Below are 22,288 nucleotides of genomic sequence, written 5' to 3' on the forward strand. Positions count from 1 at the left end.
GCCGAGCGCTCCCGGGGCAAAGCTCCCGGCGTCAGTCTGCCTGGGCTCCCCACAGCCATCTGCTCGGGCGCCCCGTCCAGTAGTACCTTGACAGCAGCCGGCGGAGGGGGGATCTTCAGCCTGCGGCGGCGCTGAGCAGGAAAGCGGGGGGGGGGCTGTCTGCGAGGCTTCTCAGAGGACGTTGCCCCTCGAAAGCCCGCCCCGTAGCTGCCCCGCAGTCCGTCTGCCTCCACCGGCAAGTGTCCCGGCCAAGTGTTCGAAGAAACTTTGGGGAGGGTTTGGGGGGTTGTTTTGTTTGTTTGTTGCCCTCCCCAGCACTCCTCTGGGTGAGTGGCGGGGTGGGGGGAGGGCTGTGAAGGGAACGGGAGCCCCCTCTCCCGGTCCGAAGCTGTCTCCCTGGGCAAGCGGCCGGCCCCGCAGCTCCCCCCTCCCCTCCCCTCGTCTCGCTGGGGCTGGCGGACGACGTGCCTGTCTCCTTTGGTGTCTCGCTCCGCTCCCGCTTCGCACCCAGCCCCAGACACCCCCGCCCCCTCCTCCTGTGTCCCTGGCATCCAAGGCCGCCCCCAAGCTGGCTCCCCCCCTCCCAGCTGTCCGCCGACTGGCCGGGAGGGAGCCTTCAGCGCGGCGGGTCTGTGCTGTGCCTGGCTTCCAGGCGGCATCGGGGATCACCAGAGAGACAGAGACGCTGCCGGGAAGCTAGCGCAGTCCCACACTTTCTCCGGGGCCGAACTTTTTGCTTTGTAAACAGAGGAGTTCAAAAACTGTCCCTGACATCTCGCGCTTTGTTCCGCAGAGGCCGCACAAAACAGATCCTGCCTGCTTGGAGGGGTGGGGTGGGTGTTTTTTCCCTTTTTTATTTTGTATGGGGGTGTGTGTGTAATCTTTCTATTCCATCCTCACTTGGCTGCTGCTCGCTCCAAGATGGAGCGGCCTTCTGCACAGGCCCCTGGGAGAACCTGATGCGCTTTCTGGCCGGAGCGGAGCAGAAAGTCAATCCCAAGTCAGTGCAGGGGCCCCCAGCGGCTGTGGCACTGGACGGGGCATGGGGGTGGAGATAAGACCTTCCTGGCTGCGGCCCGCCCTTGACTCTCCACTGGGGCCAAGAGCAGCGGGCTCGAGGGGGGCGCGGCGCCCTCTTTCGTGGGACTGCTGCCAGGCTGGAAGGAGCGGGAGGCCTGGGCCAGGAGATGGCCGCATGGCCAAGCGGGGAGTGTGTGACTGCGTGGGAGAGGGGCAGGGGTGAGCAGGCAAGCCCCCCAAAGAGGCGCACACGCAGCAGAGTGAGGCTACGGAAGGGAGGAGTTTCACCGGTTGCGTTTGAGAGGCAACCTCGACAAATCCCCGCATTAGGCGCCTCGCCTCGCCTGTGTCCGACGGCCGGGCAGAGCCTTGGCTCCTCGGTCCCCCACCCCACCTAGTCCTGGCCTGCGGGGGGAAAGCCATGCCGCTGCCAAGGCGGCGGCGAAGAGGGCGATGGGCCTGAGGGGCCAGGGCCGCCCAGACGACCAGGCGGACGACGAAGAAGAGGAGCCGGCGACCGCCACCTGCGCTTCCGCTGGCCCCCGCCGCCGCCCTCCGCCTCTTGGCCTCCCTATGGGGAGGGAGCCCGGGCCTGCCTCGCGGGGAGACTGCCCGGGGAGCCCAGGGCCGCGCTTGGGCACGTGGCCCGGGTGCGAGGGCGCCTGCTGAGCCGCAACGGCCTCCCGGAACTGGCCTCCCCCCAGCCCAGCCCAGCTCAATGGAGCCTGCTCCCTACAGGGCCCAGGCCTACCCGCAGGCGGGCGGCTCGCCCGGGCCTAGCCTGGTTGCCTTTGGGCCTGCGCCTCTTTTCTTGGGGGCAGGATCGGGCTCGCTGCTTGTGCCACAGAGGGGACAGGTGAGTTCTGCTGCCTCTCTTTTGGGGGGTGCCTCTGCGTGTGTGCCTGCCTGTGTGTGCTTCTGTGTCATCGCCTAACACCCCATCTTGCTTAGGCCGGAAGACTGGAATGACTGCTTTGGGTGGAAAGACCGGCATCACATCACACAGCTCAGCCAGCGTATGTACTTTCTTCTTTTTCTCGCTTCCCCCCCCCCCCCCCCCAATTGCCTAATATAATCACATCACCTTCCTCTTCTCCTCCCAGCCCATGCCGGATGGCCGGTTTCAACCTCTCCCTTACTGCATTCCCCGCCCCCCCTCCACCAATACACGCCCATACGCTGTCACACTTTATTGATGACAGGTTTCTGGCAACTGAAATATGAGTTCCAGGAGGTTGATCAAATAACAAAGGGCTGGCAATCTGAGCTCTTGCCTGTATTTTGTTAATATGTGATTGCTATAAGGGGATGGAGAGAAGGGGGCGCATGCATACACTCCAAGGAGAGAAGGCTTAAAGGAACTAGTGGGCTGCACTTCTCCAGTTCTATAAGGCCAGTAGGTATTTTGCAAGGGCTTAGAGACTCTGCCTGGTGCAGGAGACTGAACTTTTCCATCTCCCTCTCCTAGGAAAGATAAGGAAAGAACCACTGCATGGAGGTCAGGGAGATCTTGACTCCCCTCTCCTGTCATTCCCTTAGCCTGGCCTGCCCAAGGGAGTTGCCTATGGGTGTGAATGGCTTTTAACTTTCATAGAGCACCTGGGCTGGCTGTCTGCAACTGAAGACTGGCAAAGCTGTGTTTGGATCCAGCTCCTTTCCACATTGTATGCCATGCTGGGAGTGAACCGGTGAGCAGAGCAGGAAGTGAGCTGAATCTACTACTGCGTCTGTAGCCTATGGAGCAGAGGGGGATGGTGGTGTTGGAGGGGAGGGAGCCCAACAAACAGCAAAACACAAACAGCTGAGGGATGTGCATGGAAACAGAGCTCTGGGTGCCAGCAGCCCATGCCTCTCACACGTCTGTGGGAACAAACCCTTTTGTGATAACATCTTCTGTCACATCTGCATCTGCTCCTGAAACCCTGGCATGTTTGGCAGCCTTTGGGCAGCAGGTGTCAAGCAGGAAGAGGGAGAAACTCCCAGAGACCAATAAAACTTGCCTCCAGTGATTCCCAGCCCTAGCAAGGCTGGCCGGCCGGCCTTCCTCTGTGAGAGCTCCAGCAAGTGCATCCCTTTGGAGAGCAGGCGAGGAGGAGAGTGGCTCCATCTGGCCAACAGACTGGCTTTTCAAGAATCAAAACAGAGTGAGCGGGTTGTCACTCCCAGGCCTTACAGAGTGGCCTGGTGGAGAGGCCAAGCCCAAAGCGAATGGAGGCCACTGCCTCTGGACACAGGCCTAGGGTGTTGCTATGGTCTGGCTTGAGAGACTGACTCCTGTCTGCTCACCACTGCATCTGTCTGACTGGCAAGTTATTCTTTCCTTTGTGATCTTTGGCATTGACTTTTTCCTGGATGGGTGGCCTGCCTGGAGCTACAGTCAATGAGAATTTTGTTGCAGGAAGCAATGCAACGTTAGGCCTAGTGCCAGCACTTTGATAGCCTGGCAGACGGTGGATATATTATTTCGGACTGGGCTGCCTTTTTAAAAAAAATGGAAATAAACAAATCTTGTACTGTGCACATGATAAAAACCAGTGCCCTTTTAAAAAAAAAAATTCAGTACTAATTTTCTTTTTATGTGTTACTGAATACTTATAACTTACCTGAAGTTTGAATCCAGTGGCACCTTTATGACCAACAAAGCTTCATTCTAGGTATACACTTTCATGAGTCTGCTTGCAGAGAGGGCGAGATAAAAGTTGAAAGTAATAAATAAATAAATAATTCATGTGCATGCACACTTCAACTACATTGACTACATGACCCTTTCCTCTTTCAAATGGCCGCTTTAACTACAGATTTCAACATTGCTAAAAATGCCCATAAGAGCTCAGTGGAGGACCAAGGTTTTAGGTCATAAATGCAATGTTATTTATTATATTGCTATTCATAGGGAGAACACTATTGTCATTCTAATTTTCTTTTCTTTTTTTCTTACAATTAAACATGTTTGATTAAAACATAAGCTTAAATGGAGAAATTGATAAAAATAGGGATAAAATGGAGAAATAGATAAAAATTTTGACAGAATATGGCATTCAGTTCTTACCTGAATCCTCAGTAATACCTAAACATTTTAGGGGAATTTGATTTGTTTTTCAAAATTGAGAGAATTCCACATATTTCTTAAGGTGCAGTTCTTTCACATTTAAAATGTACTTCAAAAAAAGATTTAACAATATGAAAAAACAACAAAGATTGGTTTTGAAAAAAAAATCAGTTCACTTATCTTGCATTTGTTTTTCTTAGGACATTTTAGGATAGCTGTCTCTAATCCTACCAGGCACTTCTATTGCTCCTGACACAACTGATTCTGTACGTTTTTCTCCTGCATCAGTATCCCTGTCTAAAAGCTGAAGTGCACAGAATGGCTGATTTCTTCCATCACCTTCACAACCGAGGTCACAGACTTTCTTTGGCTTGGCCTGGCCTGACCTTTTGCCACTAGTCTGACCTCTTCAGGCTGACTTTCAGTATGCAGACTACTCAGTGATAATAAGATGCAATACAACTACCTGTTACAATTTGTCACAACAGCTTAACAAATTAGGCCAGTTAACGTATTATCTGGTCTGTGATAGTAAATGCTGTCATTAAGATTGCATCACCTCAATTTAACTCACTCAGTTCTTGCTGGAAACCTAGCCTCTGAGGACTGACATGTCAGATGAAGAAGGTTTTCACTCCAGCCAAGGTGTGCATGAAGCAGAACAGGCAGGAAGAACCGGATAAGAGTGCTTCAGGGCACATTGTTTTGGAAATTTCCAAAATATATTCCTACTTTTTATCCCTAATAGGAGACACATAGTACCTCTAGTATCTCTGATCCAAGCATGAGAGGGCCCATTTTGTGGCTGTAAACCGCATTTATTATCCCAAGGCAGCTTAACCCAAACTGAATTTCCCAAAGCCATCAATGACTCTGACTACAAAGTAAGTATTTTGTATGACGAAAGCTATGATTGAGGCCCATGTGTCACAGACAGCACAGATATGGACAAATCTAAAATGTTAGAATGTGTAGTTTTACAAGCAACAAAAGCTGGAAAACCAAACTGTTTTCCATTGTTTGGTTTGCCTTTGCCATTCCTTGCTTTACCTGATGAAATCTTAGCTTCTCTCACTATTATTATTTTATTCTACTATTTTACTATCATTTCCTTCATCTTGAATGTGTCCTCTCAGTGAGAATTGTATTATATGATATGTTTGTGATCGGAGGAGGATTACACTACTATATTATTTAGCAGAGAGTTATTGTTCAAACACTTACATTGTAACAAAAAATTAAAATTTGCAAAACCATTCCTAACTTCTACCAGGTTTATTGCAAACATTTTTTTATTAAGCAGGCTGTCCAAATGTGCTCATCAGCCCCACAACACACTCTTTATAGATGGGACCTTGATGTACTTAGCAGAATAATACCTTTTGAGGTTACCGTAGTTCATGACAGTGTATCGGGGTTGAACTATTGTGGCTTCCACATACATTTTAAAAACTTGTCTTTTATTTTGATGTTAATTATTTCCTAAATGGATTTTAATGTAATCCTATCAAAATAAGGTTTAGAGAATTGTAATGGTTATTGCACTAGCTAATCATTGTTCTTAAGAGGATATGTGAGAGGGGGTAGAGCTACACCAACCTGATACCAGTACTGGTCTTTGTTAGTTCTATTGTATGCAAAGCCCAAAACAACCTACAGGGTTTGTAAAATCAGTTTTGTTTTTTAAAGAGAGAAGTAGAAGCATGTTGTACTATCTTGTTTTACTTCTTGGGAATTTACAATATTTTTAAATAAATAAATAAAATAATAATATTGTATCATTCTTCCCCAGTAAAGATAATGATGTTGTTGAATATTTTAACTCAATTCTTGAATATAAGAATTTGTTTAAATAAACTAATAAATGGACTAGAAACCAAGCAGATTTCCACTTTGTCTAGTGAATGATTATCTATTATTGATATGCATTAAAAGAAGGTTCTGGGTAACCCTTTTTCTTCAGGGAATTTCCAATATTCTGTTTGATATAGGTATAGTAGATTTTGGACAATGGTTCTAACCAGAACCCATAAAGAACTTGTTATACCTAATTTGTTGGAATGATTTTTGCAGGATTTGCTTTTCTCATTTAATAGGGGAGAGGGATTAAATGTATTGATGTTAACAGAGCTAGTATGGAGCATGGATTAATGGATTTTAATGATATTTAAATATTACAAATGAGATCAGGCTCTAATGGAAGTAAATTGAGTCAGACTTTTTAACATTGTAGTATGTATACTAATAACTTAGTATCATTCATTTATATTTAAAAAAAAACTAATGGACTTGGTATATCTGAACTCTATATCAGTTGTTCTTAGGGTCACGTATTGGATGTCTATCAGACTGGTTGGTCATTGATTATTTCTGTATTCTATTTCTTGTGACACCTTGTCTTGTCCAGTATCCGTGAATGCTACAGAAAGTCTTCTTTCACAAGAATGGTGTGAAATTGTCACATGTTGATATAGATGCCCCAGTTTTGTTTATGCCACCAAAATGGAATTGTGTTTGTTTAAAAGCAATTCCTTAGTATGTACGGTGGTACCAATGACATTTTAAAAATCCAGGCTTATCATTCTATGACTTCCAGTAGAAAGGTCTTTCTCTTTAGGTGGGGAACTGTTTACTGAAGCACCCATCTTCTTTTAGTTTATGCGAATAAGTGCCTTGCTGAGCCTATGGCATCAAGGCAGATAGAGTGCATGTTGTGACTTGGATTTTCACTTCTGACCTAAAGGTTTTTTTCACCCACCAATGAAGTCTGCCTTAAAAGCAACTCTCAGATCATATTCTAAAAACAGATTTGCAGTCACTGTGATAAAACATATAATGTACAACGTTCTTCATCTGTAGTGTCCATAACCCAGAAACGACCACGGGTCTCCCTTGGCATGGGAAAAGGTCTGCTAACCAGATAACTGACTAGATATTATATGGTTTGCAAAGACTGTCTGAGCAATCACTGTCCCTAAACAAAGCATAGGCAAACATTGTGCAGCTCTGATTGTTTCCCCCTCCTGCATGTGTTCTTTATCTATCCATTGGAAATTCAAGCTGCATTCACAGTTTTTGAAGCTACTTTTCCTCCTAGGTTATGCCAGAGTGTTTTTGTTTGTTTGTTCATTTCAATAGTAAGCCATTTTTAGAACTTTGGTTTAAATTACTAACAAAGCATACTAATTTTGAGAACTCCATGCTGCTGTTAACAGTCATTGCGCTGCAAAAAATAATTTTCATCAATAATAAAATGTAACCTATCCATTATATTCAGCCCATCTAATTATAAAGCTCAATGCATTTCGAGTCAATCTTATTGTGCTAACTAGATCGGAGTAGCTAGATACACTGTATTCTTTCTCACAGTAATTTGGTAGTTTTAAATGGAGCATTTGAAGGCAAGCCACCGACCAGCCTGTTTTGAAATTACATGGTCAGAATTCTCTTGGCAAAAAAGTATTTACACTTTATTACACTTTACTGTTTCTCACATAAACTACTTGAAATGTGAAATATAATATCTTTTTGATAATTTCTATTTCCTTTTAAAATATTACCATTAATATTTACAATGAAAACATCTTTCTTTCTTTCTCTCTCTCTCTCCCCCTCCCCCCCTTCCTTTCCAGAGTTTGAATAGGCTGCTTTTCCCTAAAAGATCAGATTTATAGAATTCCACTCAGGTAAAAAAATGCTGGGCACCAAAGTAAGTTAATGAAGCCCTCAGACTATATGTAAGTGTCAGAAGGGAGGAAACATAAAATACAATGGTTCATTTTCTTTCGAGCCTGAATGCTTTTAAAGGGTTTCCTCTGTCTCCAGATTTAACTACATAAACTCTGGTAGTTCAGGAGGGTTTGCTCGTGTTTCCACAAGTAGTCTAATTCTGTATTCCCTGTACATCTACCTTTGCATTAACTTCTCTGGAAGCTGGTGGCCCAGATTATATGGGCAGGCACTAGTCAAGTAACTGCATACTTGAGCGGGATGGAGGTTTGAATCATTTTTTTAAAATACCACAGTTCATGTCACACAAATGCCCTGTTCTTTGTCCAAAATACAGTCTTTTTGGATGCCTTCTGACATTATATAAAGATTTCTGTAGGTTTGATTCTGTTATCTCCCTGCAGTTCTTGTTTACTACTTATAGTAGGCACTATTCTTTTATCAAATTGAGTAGGGGCCTTTTTGTATGCAAATAAAAGAACCCCTTTTTTTCTCTTTCCAAAAAAATTTATCTTGGGATCCTGTTTTATTGTTTACTAGTGAAACCTTTTCATCTATACTAGCACTATAAAGAATGCACAGTCAGCACAGTTACACACAGAGATGCACACACGTACACTTTTGTTTAAGAAACTGCACAGACTACTTTGACATGCGCTGATTTCAGGGTCTCTGACCTGTCTGGAACGGCATACTTTATTGCGGCGTCCCCTCCGGCTCTTCCTCGCCTGATTGGCTACTTGAAAATGAATATGCAAATAGCTGCCCCCTCCCGTCCTCCCTTTCTTCTCTCTTGGTGTTTCATGCAGCCGCCAGGCGGAAACGAAGAGCCGCGCTTCCCACGGGTTCCGACAGAGCGAAGGGGCGCGGGGGGAGGTGGGGAATGCAAAGGCAGCTTGAGTGGGTGGTGGTTAAGGGAAGCCGCCGCCGCGGCCGGGCCAATAGGAGCGCGGTGGAAGGAGGCCAAGTACGCAGCTCCGCGCTCGCCTAGCCAGCTCATTCTGCAGAGCCAGACCCGCGAGGGGGGGAAAAGGGAAGGGAGAAAGAGGCAGCAACACACACTCACATACAGAGAGACCTGCCCCGCTCGAAAAAAAAAGGCTCAGCCTCTCCTGGACCGCGTTCAAGTCAGCAACCACAACCTACTCTTCAGCCCTGCAACTCAGAGAGGAAGGAAGATTGGAAAAGAGGGAGAGGAGGAGGCGGGGGCCGGGGCCGCTCACTGCCTGCATGTAGACTTTTTTTTGTCTTTGCTGCTTCCCCCCCAACCTCCTCTAGCCAAGATTTTTTTTCTTTGCCTTAAAAAAAAACCAGCCTGAGCAAAAAAATTTTCTCGTTCGTCGTTTTTCTATATGTATATGTACATCTATACGTAAAAAAAACCAACAAAAAAGACAGAAGGGTCACTCTCGGAAATCCAAACAAAACCAAAAGGCGTCCTTGAGAAAGGCATTAAATTTGTTAGCTGAGAAATGTGAAGCCAACGGTCCCGTGTTGTGTTACAGAATTCAGGATCCCATAGGTTTTAATTCAATACAGTACAATGGTATGTGGCATTGAAAACGATCCTTTTTTTTTTTTTAAGCTTGCTTGTTGGCTGTTTTCTTCCCCCCCCCCCTTCCCCCCTCAAGTTTGTGTTTTTGGTTTACAAAGTGGATGCCGTGTGCCCTTCGCCCGTCAATGCTATCATTTCTGATGTTACGGGAGGAGTTCTAAGTAGTGGATTGTTTATATTTTGCTTTTCTGTCTTTTTTTTTTTTGGCAGCTTTTCTTTGTGGGTCGCACTTTTATGCCAGGAAACAGTTGATGGAGTTTGCGTCCAAAAGTGCTGAACTTGGTACATTTCCTGCTTCCCACTTTCTCCCCTCCCCCCTTTCTCTCTCTGTAGCAACTATCAGTTTAACACTGGAAAAGGTTAAGCTCAAATGCTGGGTGATTCCTTTGCACCTCTGGCTTTGTTTCCCCCTGCTTGCTTCTGCTGTCGATGTATATTTCGCTCTTTCTGCTCATCTATTTTTTGCGGTTGTTCTGAAACCGTAGTATCTTTTCTAATTCAATGAAAACTTGAATTGTTTCTTGCAGTTTCGAGGAAGTACATTTGTGCTATTGTTCGCTGCGCTTGCTAATCTCCGTCAGGACCTATTTTACAATGTTTGCCGTACTAAAGTATAGACTGTTTATTTTGCATCTCTCGCTTTTAGAGCTGCTTACGCATTTTGTGGCTGGCTTATTGTTTCTACTTTCTTTCTTCCCAACTCTTACTATTTTGCTGAGAGATAGTACAATTTCTTCCTTCTTTCCTTCGCTTTCATCCCTTATTCCCCGGGTATGTATGCGTCTCCTCTCCCCACTTGTCCTCTCTTCGCCTGTGTGTCTGGGCCACATTTTAATGCACAATATCCCATCCATTAAGTTGTGGTTGAATGCGGAGTGTGCGAGGACTTGGCAGCTCTCGGGCTGAAGGGGGCGGGGAAGCCAGTTCGACTTTGACACAAGATGCCGATGTGGCGTGATCTGAATTATTATTAGGGCTGCGAACATGGCCATCTTCTCCTCCTCCTGCCGCTGCTGCAGGAAAGCGTTGCCATTGAACTTGAGACGGGACAGACAAGATCTCTAAGCCTCCCCCCCCCCCCCCCACAGTAGCTGGCAGAGAAAAGGCGCCAAAACACAGACGATTAACTCTTTCTTTGAAATGAACCTGAACCCATGAAACTTTAACTTTTAATCGCAGGAATAAAAGTAAACTTTTGAACTACAATTTGAAACTATCCTTATTTTTGTACACTCTGCAGTTTTAGAAAACGCTACAAACTGTCAGCAACTGGGATTGATTCTTTAAGTAGTTTTGGATTAATACGTTCGTGTTTTTGTGGAGCCTTTGCTGCTTTTGGTGAGAATGAGGGCTGAATGAACATGACCTTTATGCAGTCAGGGCAAAAACTTCAAAGTTGTGTAACATAAAACGATGTGGTTTACAGTTTTACATTTGAGGTCTGATGTTTGCATTTTCTGGTCTGTGAAATGGAGAAAGCTTGGTTATTAGAGACACCATCAAACCATATGTGGACAGAGGTCAAGCACACACACACTGTGAGGAAAGATATGTGTGCACACCACAGACGTTTATAAAACTGAGCAGCACTGAGAAGTATGCCTGCATTGTATGAGTGTATTTCTTCACTCTAACTTTGGGGAGAAGCATTTTCCAGGAGAGGACAGCATTTATTCATAACTATGGAATTATAAGTAGAAATACAGCTTTTCTCAGATTTTTTTTTAAATATAGAAATAGATACATTATGCATCTGATGTAGCTGTAAAAACTTGACAATTCAATTTATTTTCTGAATTCAACTTGAATAACGGTTTCCTTCAGGTTCTTTTTGTTGGGCAGACGAGTGTGAGTGCAATAGCACTACAGGCACAAAGCATATATATTTTTTAAAAGGGTCAGCATTACACACTTTTACTTCACTGTTGAACAGGATTTCCCAAGGAATGTTTGCTGTATTTGGCTTTAGATTTATGATTATCTTTTTACTGAAATGTAAGAATATAAAACTCAGACATTTCTAAATGTACATAAGCAGGTTTTACATTTTGTGCACATGTTTATATTTTGACATACTAAAAAAAGCTGATGGACATGATTTTTATATTAAATAGCTGAAAGTCAGGAAGCTGATTCTTCATCAGAAAACTTTAAAAACAAAAATAAAAGTTCTGAAGTGATATACCAAGATGATTTAAAAAAAAAAAAAGATATACACGTGAATGAAATACTGGTATAATAGTATACAGAAAGAAGCTTAGAATTTGCTGCACGTATTGAAATGTGGAGGAAAAACCTCCCAACTTTACGCAATAGGACATGGTAAGATTAGACATATCATCTTGACTTTAGAAGCATAAAACAGTGCTGTTCTAACTAAAGTAGAGCTGCCTCACACAATGGACAAACTCCCATATCATCAGAAATCTAGATGCAGGCCTTTCAACTTTCACTGTCCTCTTGGAAATATAATTGCCCAAGCACTTTGGAATGTGTATACAAAGTTTTTCAGTATCATGTATTAAGGCAGAAAGAATAAGAGCATTTGTTTCTGAGTTCTACAGAATGAAACACTGAATCGTCATTTATGCAGAATTGCTTGGGGGGGGGGCACTTGTGTGGCCTTTCAGGGTTTCTAGTTTTTTATAAATCATGCAGTTGAGCTGGCTAACTTCCTGTGTTGCACTGAAATCAGTGCTACTTGCGCGGTGAGTTTCAGACTGTACATGTGCATGAAATCTAGACAGAAAAATTTGCATGCTGTGCTTTTAATAACTGTGCATGTCAGCAGTAATAATATTATTTAATTTTTAAGCTTAATCTTGCCCCCACAAAATTTTTGAAAAAGATACTTTAGGATATGAGGAGTGTGAATGAAAAGTAAGTAAGCATGTATTTTTTGATATATAGAAAAATAATTGGATACAAATGGGGAATATCTGCTGCATAAAATGGGTGAGTTTTGTAGTAGGAGTGTAGTTGCATAGTTGTCTTTGGATGAGACCTCTTCAAATACAAAAACTTTTTTGTATGGTTCATAAATGTGCAGTCCTTAGAGAGAGTCTGGAAGCGTCCTATTGTGGTGCTGGCATGGCAAACTTTTCTGTTCTCTTTCCATTGTGTATTTTGTGTCATCCAATGCTTGAGATGAGGGGGCATATTTAATTTTTTTAAATTTACATACAAAAACTATAGAAATCCCTAACACCGAGTGCTGGTTTCCTGTATACAACATCCACAATTAAAGATCGGTACTAGAAGAGAGATTATCATAGATTTCAGACTGAAATAAAAGTTGCCAAGTTACATTACTGTGAGTCAAGCATTTATTGTAGGCAGCTCTTTGAGGAAAAAAAATGTGAAAATTGTGTGATTCCCTGAAGTCTAGCCTTTTCATGTTTCTTCTGAAGCATTATTTCTCAAAAAATCTACCAAGGGTTAATTTTCCCAGAGATAGTTTATAGTAAAATATCTTCCAAGAGGACATTTGGATTTGGCTTGTGTGCATTATTATCTATTTATACTTCTGTATACTTTTAAGTAATTACAGTACTTTATGTCCTCAGGAGAAACTTTCTAGAGTTGGTGGATGTTGTTAGCATGCGGTTATTATGTTTGGATTATTAAAGATGGGCATTTATTTAGATGAATCACAAAACAATTTCCACTCCCTTTCGAATGATGTCTTTATGGAATGGGTTTGGTTACTCTTGGCTTTGAATCTTGTTCCTGGAAAAGCCTGCAGTTACTGTGGTATTTATTAAGCTAGTGGTGCAAGTCTGTTGGTGTGTCAGTGAGCTAAAGGCCAGGCCATGGCTGGGCCTTGTGTCTGTGGGGCACCTAAGGACAGAGAGTCATTGCAGGCTTTCCATCTCCTCCCCCAGCACCAATCAGCTCCATCTCCTTCTTTATTTTCTATTATTGGAAATGAATGGATGGGTGTGTGTGTGTGTGCACGCGCGCAAGAAAATATGTCCCCCTAAATGACTGCCTCTTATTTTATTGTTGTTATAACCACCATCATGGTTAATTCCTATGAGCAGTGTAACAGAATAGCTGTTAGCAGTAACTAGGAGTAACATTGTTGAAATAATTGTAATGGGGCAGGGGATCTACATTATTCTTGTGTCAGCATTATGCATATGTAAATAAGGAGGCTGGAATGTCATTTTTATAGAGACAAGAATTTGTAGGTACAGAAACAAGAATAGGTAGGGGAATACTCCTGGCTTTCTTCCTTCTTACACTGCTTGAAGCATTTTCCCCAAACCTATCTCCAATACCAGAAGTGAGCCAGATTGGAAGAAAAATATTGCAGTGATGTTTAGCATAATAAGTAGTGCAGAGTTTAGCTCTGTTCATCTCTGTGCTGTATTTTTTGTAAAAAGGAGACTTTCCCTGTTTATACACAAGTTTCTATACAAGTGAATCCCCATGCCCAATCTAGTTCGGTCCTAAATAACTTTATTTATATAATATCTATCCCATATTTTTCTATGTAAATATCCAATATGGCTTACAATTAAGAAGCCATTAAATTACAGAATATCAATATGTAATAAATAAAACCACAACACAAAATAAACAAGAAGCTAGCAGCCGTAAGCCTCACATTATAAAAGATTGAACAAGCATCCATCAAATAATAAAACCTGCAGTTGGTAAAATTAGCATTTATAAAGCCTTCTAAGATAGGTAAGTTTTCACCTGCCATGGGAAGCAGATTTCAAGTGGAATTCTGCCTGTAACATGCTTCAGAATTTTGAACAAACAACTTCCATTTACATTCTTCATTTATTTCATAGTTATTACCAATAGCTTCCCTCCACCCCAATCTTGTATGCAGCATTCCATTTTAGTATGTGTAATTGATTAGATTTCTTTCCGTTTGCTTTCTGTACTGTGCTGCATATCTTTTGTAGTTGTGTACTGCAAACTGAACAAATTTTGTTTAATCACAATTTGTTTTAAGTGATTTGTTGTCCTTCCAAGATGGGTGGTAGACTGAGGTAGCTATCTTGGAATGTAGAATTACGTTCAAAATGGACACACTAAGTTTCATTTTTTACTGTTGATATGGAAGGGAAATCTCAATTTGGGAACAAACAAAAATTGCAAATATACTGGTTGCTATAAAAGTCTCTAAAACCATGTATATCTTATCATTCCCTTTTGGAGTCAAGATGTCTTATAATTTGTTCCATTAGAACCATAATAATAAAATAAACATAAATAAAAACACTTTATAGAAAAACCCATGCCTTTAGCTCAAGCCCCACAAAAGGCCTCTCCAGAACTTTCTGTATAAAATACCCAAGATGGTTTACTATTACAAATTAAAAATATTAAAAATACCTTGCCACCCGTTCTGGAAGAGTTATTACTCCCCCTGATTTCATAAGTATGGGCCCCACTATAGAAACCCCACTATAGAAAAGGAAAGGCACCAATGGATGTCATAAAAGCAACTCTTGATGGGGGAACACAAAAACGACCACTTGCAGAACCCACGGTGGACAGGAACAAATTGAGAGAGATTAATCTTCAGATATGTGAGTCCCTTGACTTGAACTCAGGAACAAAATATAAGCCAATATAGTTGTTTAAACTGGCAAGATATGTTTCTGTTGGCTGACAGTAACCAAAGCTGCTGCATTTTGAAGCAGATTGTAAGTTTTCAGGATGTTTTCAAGGGCAGCCCCATGAAGAACATTTTACAATAGGCCAGCCATGTGGTTACAAAGCATAATCAGCATGGCCAGACCAACTGAGTCTAAGAAGGGGGACTAAATACAGCTGATGGAAGGCACTTTTGAAGGCATTACTATACCAACCTACTTTTCAATCAGCAAGGCTCAGTCCATAAGCACCTCTAAACTTTTAAGCTGCTCTATAAAAAAACCTGTACAAACCCCCTAATTTATCTAAAAGAAGTGGGTCCATCCGCTCCAGTGTCAGCCTTCCTGACCAACATCACCACTAGCTTGTCTGGATTCAGCTCATGTTGCCTATTGATTCCAACTATTTTGTGTCAGTCTCATTGTGCTTGTGGTGATAGTGGAATGTGGCATCAAGTCACAGCTGATTTATAATGACTCTGTAGGGTTTTCAAGGCAAGAGACCTTCAGAGGTGGTTTGCCAATGCCTAACTCTGTGTTGCAACCCTGAACTTCCTTTGTGGTCTCCTATCCAAATATGAACCAGGGTGACCCTGGTTAGCTTCCAAGATCTGATGAGATCAGGCTAGCCTGGGCTATTCAGGTGAGGGCCACATTGCACCTACATTAATGTAAGATACTGCATTAGCTGCGCAGCAAGTTTTGATTCTTTCTTAGAGCTGGGGCACATGCTATAGCTGTCATGGAAATGGCACTGAAAATGGCAACTGATCCCTTCCAAGCCTACAGAAGTACTTACAATATGAAAAATGAATATGAAACAGTGAATCTCCAAGCCCCCACATTCCTGGTGACCATTAGGTGAGTGTGTGAAGACTCACAGCATGGAAACTCCACATGGTGAGTTAGTGTTTCTAAATGTTATGGGTCGGGCAGGAATATAATCTTCAAAAGCAATACAGTGGTGACTAACATGTGCCCTAATTCTCACTTTGCCACTAAAGAAGAGACATCAGAACCAGATACCACTAGTGGAAGAAAAATAGTGCTTGATGATTTCTTTGTTCTGACCATGCATAAACTTTGAAAGAACTGTATCAAAGGAATTATAGCTCCACGTGATATAAAGTATCAGTGCTGATAAAGGCATTAGAATTAATGTCACAGATAGCTGATCGTTCACAATGTACCATGTCCTTATCACAAGTGATACGTGGTTACCCTTGGTCATGGATAGGAACTATCACCCACCAATATATCCAAAGAGATAATTTAAGAATAACTAGTACTTAGCATTTATTTTTAGAACATTTATAACGCTCCATAGACATTCTCAGCAATTCTCACACAAACATAATCCAGTAGTGTTATCCCAGTTCAGAGATGGACTAAGTAGTTTGTCTAGAGTTTATAGACAAGGAGGAACAGGCATCTGTGAGATTCGTGCAGTAGGATTCTTAGCATCTCCTTGTCATTTCAGAATTGTGTACCAGATTGTAGTTTAGACACTACACTATACCAATTTTCATCTTCCTGCAGGCATTAATTTATCATACATCAGATTAAATGCAGATGTGTAAAGGTTTTGATGACTCTGACACTTTTTTTTGAAGCTGTCTTTGTATATATGTGCCCTTTTTTAGTGACTCAAGGTAACACAGACTTCAATCCTGAACTTGTTCTCCTTCTTTCTTCTTCTCCCTTTGGCTCTAGAGCTGATAAGCGTGTCATACTTGATTGCTCTTAGTGTAAATGGTACAGAAGGCACCTTTCCAGCAGTAATAGGGATTCTGATAATTATGCCAAGAGGAGGAGCCAGTTTTAAAATATGGGCAACTCCCAGAAGCAACATTTCTATAGTTAATGGCTGGAAGGATTAAAAAAAAAACCCAATGTGGAAGCAACAGTATTAGTCTTACACTGAGACCTGTAATGTTGCCTTGTGCAAGAGTACAGGTGCTGAAAGAGGTGCTCTCAAGGACATTAGTAAATCTGTTGTTGATGAGATATACATTACCTAAGAATGCTTATTTCCAGGAAAATTCCAGTCTTTAAAAAACCCTAGAATTATCAGTTTTTATTGAAATACCTAAGAAAAAAATGTGAGGCATTTTCTTTCAACGGTTTAAAAAAAGTTGTGTGGTTGATATAACCTTGCTACTATGTTCTAAAATTGTTTGTTGCTTTTGAAATGCTTTAATTGGAAAAAATGTGCTATTTAAACCATGGTTATGCACAGTTTGGAAGTGTACCTACCTTGAAGTGGGTTAACTCTGAAGGGTTAATACGTTGAACCTAGCTATTTGCTTTGACATTACCTGCTTTGTGTGAGCCCCCCCCCTTCACTTCCTCCCCCTTCCTCTGGCTTGTAAATTTATGGGAATTGCAGCTGGTCGACTTGGCAAGCTCTCCTCATTAAGAGCCCCCTTTGAGAACGGGCTGTGTTTGAGTATTTCCCTAATGAGGACAGGACGGGGTTAAAAAGTGACCATTTCATGGTTGACTTGAACCTGCCTGCTTCTCTTGATGCGTCGTCGCGAAATGCCTGACGTGAATAAATCCCACTTTGCAAAAGGAAAAGTCACTGGACCCTTCAGGACAGCTTGCGGGAAAGGAGAACTTAAGGAGGCGGCCGAAAGTTTTACCTGAGGCAGACAAGCCGTAGCAAACCCTGCCAGCGCGCTCCGAGGGCCTCTATCCGTGCCTAGTTTGCAGCACGTGGGTCCTTCAGGTCAAAGTTTGGATTGTGCTGGTGTTAGTCTGAAGGCAAGAGCCCGAACCCGCGCTGCTGCCGTGTTTTGGTGCAAAGACGTTGAAAAGAATGGGCAGTTGGCAACCTCCTTAGACTTTGTGCCCACAGCTCCCCCCCCCCCCGTTCTCACTGTTTGCAACCTCTTTTTAAGGTTTTTAGTTGCGTGTGCATGTTAAGTTATTCTCAAAAGATTTCCCCGCCCACTGTGAGAACCAGAGTTGGTGATGTGTGTGCGGGGGTTGGGGTACACTTTTTGTTCACTGCATTCTTGCTACAGCTTTAAAAAGAAAAAAAAAAAACCGCGCGCGAACTCCTTCCCGGCACGAGCTGGTTGGTAATACTAAAAGCAGGCTAGTGTGTTGCTACTGCGGGTTTTGTTTTTTTTATTCCTCCCCCCCCCCCCCTTCCCTCAGGAGGGAGCCGCCACCCATTCCCTCCCTGAGTTTTTCTCCTGGAGAAAAGGAAAAGCCCGCCTGGGAGGGACCAAACAGCCCCTCCGGGAACCCTACACGCTTAGGAGCCAGCCCTCTACTGCCAGGCGAAGGATGGGGGCCACGTGTAAGGGGCTCCCCGCGAGGGAAGCATCTCGCTCTCACGCACGCACAGCGTCTTGCGAGAGGCCGCCGCGGCCCCATTTGCAAAGTGAAGAGGAGGAGACACGAGCAAGGGTCTGGTCCCCGCTCTTCCTCCCTAGTCAGGCATTTAGCTATACAATGCGATGACCTTGCTCCACACGTCAGCGGCAGAAAAGCGAGGTTTGCAGACATTTCAAATGTATGCAAAGGATCCCTCATATTTCCTCTACCCCACTTCATTGTTAGTTGGCTGATTAGTGGCGAACTGGCAAAGTTTCCTGCTTTGTAGCATCTGCCAGATTCGGGGTCTATAAAGCCGAGGACTTCTGGGTTTATCCCCCGTCTAGTTCTTGGACCACCTCCCTCTCCCTATTCTGCGAGTGAAACTACACGGTAGTTTTTAAAGGAGCAACGCAGGATTGTTCCCTTTTCCCGCTTCTGGAGAATTTGTGCCACAACCATCGCGACCTAATGCTGAAGAGAAATCCTCTCAAATCTCTATCCAGTTCAGTCCCCTAACGGTTAACTAGTGGAGAAGCTGAGTGGGGGAAGGGAGAGTGTGCAAAAACCCAGGCATGTTTGCAAAATGTACAGCCGAGCTCTCGTACTGTACGAGATGATGATTAATAAAGAGGGAAGACATGGAGCGGAGAGGGGAGAGGGCGGGGGGGGGGAGTGGAAGAGAAGGAATGTGTTTGCAGCCGCGGCCGGAGGAGGTGGAGTGTAATAAGGGCTGATTGTGTAATTAAATAATAAACCGAAATCCTGAAGTCTGATTTGGGAAGAGAGCGGGGGGGGGGGGGGGGAGAGGCGGCAAAGAAGTGCGGTCGGTACAAAAAAATTGCCCCACCCGCCAATTCCCCCCTTGAACTTCCAGGTTTTGCAGAAGTGAGCGCATAAAAGAGTGGTGGGGGGGGGAAGGGAGGGAAAGAGATTGATCGTTTTGAATTTTCAAGAGATCATTTTTATTACAGTGGGCGTTTGGGAAGCAGGCTCTGAACATTATCCACAGAGAAAGGGGGTGGAGGGGAGGGAGTGGAGAGACGCGGCGAGAGAGGCATAGTAGGCGGCTGCTGCGAGAGGAGCCCGGCGATTGCGCGCCGCTGCGAAGTGTTTTGCAGCCTTGGGGGACGCGCACGCACACTCCCTCGCAGGCGCTCTAGCGCACGGGGCTCTTCCTTGCAAAGTTTCGACTGCCATCACACGCCAGGATTTTCCTGCTCTGCTCCGCTGCTGCAACCTTGAACTTTGGCAGTGTGGTTGACAGTACCGTGGTGTATCATCCCGCTCGCACTTTGCTAATCGAGGGGTGAAAAAAAGGCAACGCGAGGGAGGAAAAAGTCCTGTTTCTTCTTCTTCTGCCTCTTAACTCCCTGCATTCCATTCAACACCCCCTCCAATTCCTCCACTCCCCCCTTCCCAGTTCACCAGCAGCGACTGCAGCAGCAAGACTGAGCCGCCGAGAACAAGAGGGTTAAAAGTGTAGATTGGATTTCACCCCGGGAAATCTAGCGCTCTGAGTGAACTTGAATCTTTGGCTATTTAAGGAGGACTGGGGGGTTTGCTGCGAAGTTGTGGCTGCCCGAAGCGGAGCTCGCTCCGGATTAACTTCATTTTTAGCCTCCGTTGACTGTAAAATAAACAGATGAAATCGCTGCCCTTTTGATACTTTTCTCTCCGCAGAAGTGCGTTCTCAGAGCGAAGTCATGATGTATTCTCCCATCTGTCTCACTCAGGTATAGCCGCCTTTTTCTTCTAAATTTGCGGTGGGGTTGCCGGGACCGGGATAGTTGGGAGGGAGGCTTCAAACGAGCGTTCTTTTTCAGCTTTCTTACTACTTGCCAGGCTCGTACGTGATTTTGTACAAATCTGCTTGCTATTTGAGAGATGAGGGTGGGGGGATAGCCCTTTTAAAATGCTACCGATAGACGCGCATAGTTAAACCGTTCAAATTGGGGGGGGGGGGGGAGGGGAACGGGAATTAAACATTAAAAAATGGCTATACTTTAGAAGCAGGTTGAGAGCACATTGATGAGTCGGTTTCTGCCGTCTTTTCAGCTTTTATATTTAACTGACTCAGTGTCTACTTAGAAGGGCTTGAAAGGGAAAGTGTTCCTTTCTTTTTAATTAAGCAATGACTCCGGGAACATAATACCATCCCATGCTGAATTAATCATATATAGCCTTTCAGATAATGTGAGGTTGGTTTGAGGAAAGGTGGCTGAACGGTAGGATATTTCTTATTTGGATATTCCAACACACTTAAACTGCTTGGTATGGTGCTCCTAACTTTCTAAGTCAGCACCCAAGGTGAAAAGCAAACCTCATGCAGACATTGGGCTTGTATTTTATATATCTTTGGACATAAAAGGATTAATTTTGTGCGTAGAATATAAATTGATTACTTTGAAGAACATTCAAACAGTGTAAAATTGCTTTATAAAAGATTGTTTTTATGCAGATGAGATATTTACAGTTTTATCATATGGTGAGCCTTCTGGAATGATTTTGGTGGGGCAAAATTTTTAGAATGAAGAAATAAAGGAAATAGAATACAGACTGAGATCCAGTATGAATTGTAGCATAAGAAGTGCTATATGAGATGGGTAAGGCTGTATAGGTATTTAACATTAATACCATTGGCAGAGTATATTTCTGGATAAATGTGAATCCCTGGAGCAGTTCTGATATTTGTGAGTGTTAGGAGGATGCAATGTGAAGTGCTTTTTTCTGCCTTGATATTTCTAATAGGTGTAGAATGAAGTATATTGCTTGCGGTATGTTTATGATACTGTCAAAATAATTAAGATTGCATTCTAAAGTCAGAAACCTTTGTGGTTCTGAAAGACTGAAGTGTTCACAAAATTATGAATGAAGATTAAAACAATGATAAGGCTTATTCAGTGAGTGGATACAGTCCTGTAGCTTTTTTGTCTGACATGTTTTTATTGTTTATATTTTGCTTGGCATTAACAGGGATATTTTCATCAACTTAATGTGAACTTCATTGGTGCAAAACAGGTGGAAATAGGTGGTGTAAGATATCTGAGACATTTTAAAAGTCTGCTTTTGCATATAGATTTATATCTGAGCTTACTGGTGTAGATATAGACATAATATATTGTTAAAAATCTCACTGGGTCCTCTGATTTGAACAAAATTTAATAGTTCAGGAAATTTCCATGTTGTTCTGAAAATGTATGCTTTATGGTCTCATTGGGACTTACTTGCAAAAATAGGATTGCTGTCTTTACCTCATTCGGTACTTTGTACTAATACTGCTAGATATATTAAAGTTTGCATTGAATTTTAAAAGTAAGATGCTTTTTTATAAGGTATAAGTTGGTATTTCCTCACTTTATAAGGTATTAGCTGTTGGTATTTCCTCCCTTTGACCTTTTTCATACAAGATTTCCGGAATCTTTGCTGTAGAAGAGTCCTGTCAGTTATTTATTTGTCATATGCATCTTTTAAAATGCCACTTTTGTATACAGATAATTTGGATATAGTAATTTCGAAAGCACCCTTATATGTTCATATAGTGCGGTTTTAACAGGTATAAGAGAAATGCCTTCTAAGTAATTGAAATGAAATCTTTGTGCATGGTTGATACAAAAGAGTTTTTAATTTAGAAGTAGTTTTGTTTTGAAAATAGAGTGGTATATTACTGTATATTATATACAGTTATTATATCTAGTCAGAAGTTATGTTGAAAACTTGCTCTAGTTTTCTTACTTGCACATTGTTTGAGCTTAGTTGTAAAGACAGACTATGTCATAGTATTTGTTCCCCGAAATCTTAGAAAATACTAGAATAGAAAGAATTATTGGCCAAATAAACCAGATTACAAAAAAGTGATCTCTATGGGTAAGATTTTTCTGCTTTAGAGAATCTGTATGAAAGCTGTAGCTGGAAGGTGAATTGTTACTGTAGATATAAGGTTGTGATTCCAAGCATGCTGTCTTAAAAGTAAACCATATTAAAATCAGT

General features: G+C 42.9%; 1 protein-coding gene across 17 annotated transcripts in view; it reads left to right on the forward strand.

Annotated features, from left to right (window-relative positions):
* Positions 1-22,288, forward strand: part of NFIB (nuclear factor I B) — a 407,796-nt gene that overhangs the window by 114,093 nt on the left and 271,415 nt on the right. For 3 of the 17 annotated variants that reach the window (XM_060237283.1, XM_060237287.1, XM_060237284.1), the window contains exon 1: positions 19,330-20,034. The exons of 10 other annotated variants lie outside the window; for them this stretch is intronic. In XM_060237283.1, coding sequence (XP_060093266.1) covers positions 20,005-20,034 — 30 coding nt within the window. In that variant the 5' untranslated portion in view covers positions 19,330-20,004. Of the gene's footprint in view, positions 1-8,774; positions 9,345-19,326; positions 20,035-22,288 lie in introns of those variants that run through there. 4 more of the 17 variants (XM_060237276.1, XM_060237275.1, XM_060237289.1 and 1 more) reach the window with 4 other exon arrangements.

The sequence above is a fragment of the Heteronotia binoei genome, chromosome 4 (genome assembly GCF_032191835.1).
Source record: "Heteronotia binoei isolate CCM8104 ecotype False Entrance Well chromosome 4, APGP_CSIRO_Hbin_v1, whole genome shotgun sequence".
NCBI lineage: Eukaryota > Metazoa > Chordata > Lepidosauria > Squamata > Gekkonidae > Heteronotia > Heteronotia binoei.